The sequence below is a fragment of the Montipora foliosa genome, chromosome 10, assembly GCF_036669935.1.
Source record: "Montipora foliosa isolate CH-2021 chromosome 10, ASM3666993v2, whole genome shotgun sequence".
Classification (NCBI taxonomy): Eukaryota; Metazoa; Cnidaria; class Anthozoa; order Scleractinia; family Acroporidae; genus Montipora; species Montipora foliosa.
The window spans coordinates 7,237,616-7,245,115 of NC_090878.1; the positions used below are offsets into that span (position 1 = coordinate 7,237,616).

The window sequence follows — 7,500 nt, forward strand, 5'->3', positions numbered from 1 at the left end:
AAAATACTAATCGAATTCAGCCATTGGGTATTTAATTTAGAGGGCGAAGAGGCGGTCGTATGACTCGAATGAATACAAATAAAGACAATGAAGCCCCGCTAATGAAGCATTGTGACAAAGTGTCACGTAACACCCAAAGGAGGTTACGTAACCCATGATAAATACATCTTTCTAGCAGGGAAGAGGATCACCAATTTAACATAGTAACAACGGATTCAACCTGAGAACGGGTTTACTAGCAACCTAAACACTTTGCCCCCCACACCCTTTTTTAAAAAAACCCAATTCCGTACCTCGCTCTATAAAACGGTATGTCGTATTTTTCGCAACTTTGTTGTAAATGAGGATTTAGCTAGTTTTTCGCCTTTCAGTTTTCGGTGTGAAATTAAATGAATTTAAATTTGAAGTGTGGGTTACGGACGAAATGAGATGAGAAGTGATCGTCGCACTTCGCTGAACACTTTGCCTTCTTTTAAAAAATTGACCTGCTCAAACTGTGTGTCTTCTTATCTAAGTTGGTAGAACATTACATCGGTATCACATAAGTCATCGATTCGAATCTCCTTGGAACCACCGAAAATTTTCAGGTGTCTTTCAAAAGAAGCGACAATTGTGAGGATCATTTCTCTTATTAGTTTTCGGTGTCTCTAATCTCTCCCCCCCACGCGCCAACCTGCCCTTGGCATGGAAACAAATTGTCGGTAGATCATGTTAACTCTAAGGGGGGAATTGTGCTGCAAGTTGTCTTGGAAACGGCTTAAGTAAAAGGAGGCTTTTAATTAGGATAAAATTGGGGTCTGGTTGAAGCACCTGGCACGCAATTGCAACCAAACAAGATGTGCTATATAAAGAGAGCTTGAGCGCAAGAGAGAGCGAAAGTTAACAATTTTGATCACAAAAGACGAACTTTTTAAGTACTACAGCCCTCGTCTATAGCACGCAGTATTGTATCGTTGTCATTATCTCAAATTGAATTAAAAGTTACCTCTAGATCCCTAAGAATCAAAAGACTAAAAAAAGAAAACTTCTGATAAATTAGGATTACTAAGGAAAGTACTACTCTTTCATCCTTTAAAACGAAAGTTCGTTCGCATTACAAGTCACTTCTTCATTCAGCTTTTGATCCTGACCGAATAAGAACTTTTAAAACTATTTGCTCTAAATGCATATCTGTTACCCCGGCAACAGTCTGTTGTCGATAAATTATTATTAGTATTATTGTTTTATTTGTATTATGTGTCACATTATTTGTGAGTTATGTATCTGTTCGTATATTGAATCACATATGTTTATGTAAGTATGGGGCATGTTCATAAGGACTTCGAGTCTTTTCATGCTCTGTTGAAGCTATTAAATAAAAAAAATAAATTACAAATGCTTAGTGGTTCTTCCATCCAAACTTAACGAAAATCAATCATATTATTTTTAAAAGCAATTTGTTCCTGAACGTAGTGATAGTTGAGGAAACCGCTGTTTGTATTACTCAATTTTATCATCAACCACGTCTCATTTGAAAATCTGCGCAAACGCTCAATAGATAGTATTTGATAAACCGAAAATTTCTTTGGCACAGAATAGCAGAATTCATGTATGGTATATATCAGTTAAATTTGTGACAATGCAGAAGTGTAATTAACAATTATCCCATGAGCGCGCGTTGGATATGAGATGGTAAATAGCTAACTTGGCGCGTAGCACCGAGTTGGCTATAACCAGTCTCATATCCAACAAGCGCGAATGGAATAATTGTTTTATTAAATTCCTAAACTCCAAAAGTTTGGAAGTACGAAATACGAGCGAAAAGCGGGAGAAAATCCGAGCGAAATCGAAAAAACTTGATGAAGATGCGATGTTGTGTAATACATGTACCTCGTGGTTAGACAGACGCAGGCTCATCACAAAAATATTTCTTACCTTTTCACGTACTTCTAAGCGTCGGAATTGATTCAAACTTTCCACAAAAAAACTTTTTTCTTTTGGCTTTATTCCAAGAGAAATTTCGATTTCCGGCGAAAAATTATTTAGTTAAGCAACGTTAGCGCAATCATTTACCATATAAGGTCAAACTAAGGTATATAAGCTGATAACCGAGATTGAGTGAACCAATCAGAGCACGAGAAATGCTTTAACCGAGGTTGAAAATTAAATAATATTTGTTAACTCACTTTCTTTAGTGCCTCAATACCGTCAACTTGTGGGATTGAATCCAAACTTCCGTCATCCGAAATTGTCGAAAATTCAAGATCACCTTCCATGTTACTTTCTACGGATTGTAAAATTGGAAGTTTAAGACCTCCACTGATCTCGTTTTGGAATCGATGATCATCAGACGTTATTGCTAATTATGCTAGAACAAATAGGTGCTTTTAATTAAAATTTAGCCACTTGGCTGTCCTGAAGAGTGACAACACCATTATGGAAGACAGCAGTTTAATTTTGGTGATTGGAAAACAAAAGACAGCTGCGAGAATGATCTTGGACGCAGCAGCTTAAAATTTTGGTATAATTATAAAACCTTTTAAATTTTACATCTCTAAAAGAGAACAGTTTAAAATCAAGTAGAATCGAGGATTCTAAAGCACGACGTCACGAATGTCATTTCGAATGTCATTTCTGACGCACCTTCAGCGGAGAACCTTAAAAACGATTTTTTCAAGTTTCATTTTATGAGAAGACATAAACGAATCAGATGCTACGGTGGCCACCGTACGGATGTTGTTAAGATCTGCTTGAGCCTGAAGACCCTTCAATAAACGCCTTTCCTAACGAATGACCTGCAGTCTTAATATTCTTGACTGTGAAACCGAAACATACACCTTTCATTGTAATAATAACGATTATTGAACAATTTCTTTTCAGAGCACAAAATCCTTAATTGTGCACCGAAGCTGCTGGCGGACTGATCGCATAAACACCACATGGCAAGTTGATACTGGAGAACTCCCAGACTAGAAAGAAAACACGCGGTACAATTAGCCATAACGGGCCGCGAAAGTTGCCACCAGGGTCAACATTAGTCACTAGTATAACCAACAAATGGAGATCAAACGTCGTTTAATTTGAGGGTTCACTTTCTAAAGCTGTGAATAAAATGCGTGATATCCGTCCGATGTATTCAGGATTTTCTTTGTTTAGTGTGATTCTTTTTTTTTTTGATGATTCTTTTCCAACACAAAGTTTTAGATACGTATAGAAATATTTTTTGGTGAAGAACGTCGCGTCGGCATTAGCGTCGGTTCTTGACTCATTACGCCGGAAACCGCGGGGGATATTTTCCTCTTGATGGGGTGAAAAATACTCAATGATTCTACGCATGCTACGCACTGGCATTGCACGCTGGTAAGACACCTTGAGAAAATCACCCAAAACAAAGTCAAGATATGTTAACAAACCTCTAATAATGGGTGCAGTTTAAGATGGTTCTATCCACCAGCGATCTACCATCTAACGGAGAACGAAATAAGTTATCGGCCAACATTAAATTTCTCAGTAAAGCAAATGAATCCCAGTCTGATACGATAGACTCTTTTTAGTCCAGTTGAGAGGCAAGTTGCGTATTTAATATCGTGACTGGCTTTATGAGAAAACGTCTGAGGAAATATCCGAAATACAAGCACCCAGAAATTAAGAATCCGGAATGTCTTTGTTTGGAACTTCCGTGGCCTTGTATATAAAATTGTTACCTTCACTTTACTCTAATTTAAATAAAGGAAAAACGTCACGAAAAAAAGTTCTTACTTCTCTTTTGTTCTTCTCCAATGTTCTAATCAAACCAGAGGTATCTCCGCTGTCAAATTCAACCTCGAATTCTGAGATTTCAAAACACTTTTTGGGTCCTTCCATATCGCGCTTTTCTAAGAGAGACCAAGGTGACAAGGACTTCTTGTTCCTTGTATACATTAATGACGTAGCTGCAATTTAGCCATAAATTTAATCTGAATAGGCATTCAGTTAGCAAGTAATTGAAATTCTAAGTGACGCCTACTCATTCTAAATAATTGATGATCTGCTACTTCCGTAAATAACTCCTCCACACCAGGAGCGTTGCATCTTGGGAACCCAAAGAGAGGCCTTGAAAAGTGTTTCTAGTTTTACAATTTAATGATAGTTCTTCAAAAAGTTGACATCGTAATTTCTGCGATCTTTGACTACAAACGAGCAACATCGAATGGAAAACTCGGCTGTCTTTTGGAAAATTTACAGCGTGGTACAAATAGTCCTGTTATTTTACACAGAAAAACTGCTGTACAGACACAACGTTTCCACTCATTTTGGGTAACACGTGACAGCTAACGCTGATGACCCTTCCAATGTGTAGTGTTTAAAACCCTTAACTCCATATGTACCAGGGCGTGCCCTCCTCCACTGGTACTTTGCAATTTGTTTGCTCTAAGCAGGGAAGTCGTAGCAAATATTCAGTGTAAGGGAAGAGTGCAAAGCGAAAGGCAGTGGCGAAATGTTTAAGGGGGGTCCTTCTAGGGGGCACGACTTCATTACCACAATTTCAAAATCTAAGGAAACCTGGAGGATTGGTGGCGGAAATTCAAAGGAAGCAGTGCCGTCAGGAGCTGAGGTTTACTTTTGTCGATAGGAAAGATCATTGAATTCCACCCCAAATCAGAGTCTTGATTTTTGCCGCATATACGAAAGTTCTCTACTCTGCCACCGAGAGGTTTTTCTCCAGGTACTCTGATTTCCCCTCTCCTCAAAAATGATTTGCTTTCATTGTTAATTTCAGTTTACAGTGTCCCCAATTAGTGCTCCAGCGCTTGAACGACTAGACACTTAAATAAAGTTTCTTTCCTTTCGGTTAATTTCATGATAAAATAATATTCACTACTTCCACAATCCCATAATGCAATCCGTTGGGGGGGGGGGGTCCTTTATCTAACACAACACAAGTTATTTACTCTTGGGACTGTATCATGCTTCAGTGAACAGGATATCCATTGTTTTTATAGAAAGAACCCCGCCCCCCCCCCCCCCCCTCCCAGACCCCCAAAACAAGTATCGCCACCCTCGAACGGGCCACGCGACAGCTGAAAAAATCGAACAGAAAATCGCCAGAAATTCAGCTCATTCAATTTCTCGCGATTTTTTTTCTGCGATCGCGTCGCCAGTTCAAGGGTTCAAGTATTTGTTGTTTTCACTGTTATGTTTTCGGAAAAAGCCTCTTATAACTCTTTGTACGACCAGATGGGAAGAGAGGACGGAAGCGTACGAGCGTTTTTATGAATCCTTCGAGTATGTCGTGTATGTGTTGGAAGTCATGGCACATAACCTACACCACGACGACTGTCCAGCCCAGTTCTATGGATGCTGGAACACAGCCACTAAGAGGGATGCCTCTGGACTACTCCAAGCCATTACGAACTTTGAATTTGCTCGTGTTTCTTGTTGAATGGCCTGGTAAATTTCGGCATCGTCACTGTTTGCATTCCTTCTTCTTAATCCGTACTCGCGCAGTCTATTGTGCAAAGTACGCATAGAAATTTCTGTTGCATGGTACTTTTCTAAAAATAATGATGGTTTATGGATAATGATGGTTTATTAAAATACACATGGTGGCATAAAAACTATGAAATACAATGTGCTTACATAAGTTACAACTAAAGATAAAATTACATTTGTTTCAAAGGGACTGGGATTACACGCTATTTATAAGTTATTTACAATTCAGATATAGATAAAAGACAATACTAGAGATAACTAGACTCGTAAGATTAGTTAATTTTCGCCATTGCTGGGAAAAAACTAGAACCGAAGCGTTTTGTTCTATACTGGAAGCGGCTAGAGCTGCTACTGTTCCTAAGATGGTAAGAATGGCATTCGGATCTTACGGGAGGGAGAAGGCGGTGCAGCTGGCCATCCGGGTTATTTTTTATATTGTGCCACACTTTAAGACACAGGTGGGTGCGTCTATCCTCTAAACTGGTAATGTTGGCTTGTTCAAGAGCCTGTTGATAGTGAAGGTCAGGGTATACAATTCGCAGGGCCCTCTTCTGGATAGCTTCAAGCTGGTCAATGAGGAAGCGAGGAAGGCAAGTAGCCCAGACAACAGAAGAGTATTCTAGGACAGAGCGAACCAGGGCGCTATAGATGGTGACAAGGTCCACTGGAGGGACTCCGGTGCGCTTCAAGACCCTGAGAATGTGCAGACCTCGCTTGGTCCATTTAACTGCAGGATTCTTGACCCGATCATAACAAGATACCTTGATTGAGAATGCCCTGTATGACAAAGTAGCAGTCCAAAGCGAAGGTTTAACTTCGCTGCAGCCGATATTAAAGAGTAATATAACCGAGTAATCAAACCCACGCTGAAAATAATAACGAATGAGAACCTCCTCTTTGTCCACGGCTGCTCCACATCTAGAGCAATACTGGTAAGTTTCCTCGACCTCTTCTGAGCAGTTCAAGCACTTAAAAAACACATCCACACTCGCGACAGATCGTCACATGCGAAGATAACAAACAAAATGGCGGTGAATGATCCAGGCGCATAACCCGCCACTGGGTCGAGTAATGATGGGTTTATCCTTTGTATAGTAACATCCTGCGGGAACATTTGGTATGAAGGCCCGTTCTGGTCAAAATGGTGGATATAGTTTTTACCTGTGCATAAATTAATTTTACACGTTGATAGAATTAATATTTTGCATTTCTAATACATTTTGTTTAACCGGCAAATTAATTTTACCATACCTATTAATTATATTTTCAGAAGACTTATATTTTGTGTTTGGAATTAATTTGTGTGTTTGCAATTAATTTGTGTGTGTTTGCAATTAATATTGAGTTGTGCTTCGATAATACTATGTTGTGTTTCGATAACAGTTTGCTGTGTTGCTGTGTTTAGATAATACTGTGTTGTGTTTCGATAATTGTTTGTTGTGCTTTGATAATACTGTGTTGTGTTTGGAAAAGCGTTTGTTGTGTTTGCAGATATGGGCCACCGTACCTGAAGGTGCGTCAGAAATGACATTCGTGACGTCGTGCTTTAGAATCCTCGATTCTACTTGATTTTAAACTGTCCTCTTTTAGAGATGTAAAATTTAAAAGGTTTTATAATTATACCAAAATTTTAACCTGCTGCGTCTAAGATCATTCTCGCAGCTGTCTTTTGTTTTCCAATCACCAAAATTAAACTGTTGCCTTCCACAATTGTTTTCACTCTTCACATACAATGTGAGCAATGTGTTTGCAGATATGGGCCACCGTATTCAGGGGAGAACCTTAAAAACGATTTTTTCAAGTTTCATTTTATGAGAAGACATAAACGAATCAGATGCTACAGTGGCCACCGTACGGATGTTGTTAAGATCTGCTTGAGCCTGAAGACCCTTTAATAAACGCCTTTCCTAACGAATGACCTGCAGTCTTAATATTCTTGACTATGAAACCGAAACATACACCTTTCATTGTAAAAATAATGTGCACCGAAGCTGCTGGCGGACTGATCGCAAGCAGGTGCATAAACACCACAAGGCAAATTGATACTGG

General features: G+C 39.2%; 1 protein-coding gene across 3 annotated transcripts in view; it reads right to left on the minus strand.

Annotated features, from left to right (window-relative positions):
* The window catches only part of LOC137973343 (transient receptor potential cation channel subfamily A member 1-like), a 48,126-nt gene that overhangs the window by 39,619 nt on the left and 1,007 nt on the right, over positions 1-7,500 (minus strand). The window contains exon 1 of one of the 3 annotated variants that reach the window (XM_068820133.1): positions 3,739-3,871. The exons of 1 other annotated variant lie outside the window; for it this stretch is intronic. In XM_068820133.1, coding sequence (XP_068676234.1) covers positions 3,739-3,843 — 105 coding nt within the window. In that variant the 5' untranslated portion in view covers positions 3,844-3,871. Of the gene's footprint in view, positions 1-2,165; positions 2,286-3,738; positions 3,872-7,500 lie in introns of those variants that run through there. One more of the 3 variants, XM_068820135.1, reaches the window with a different exon arrangement.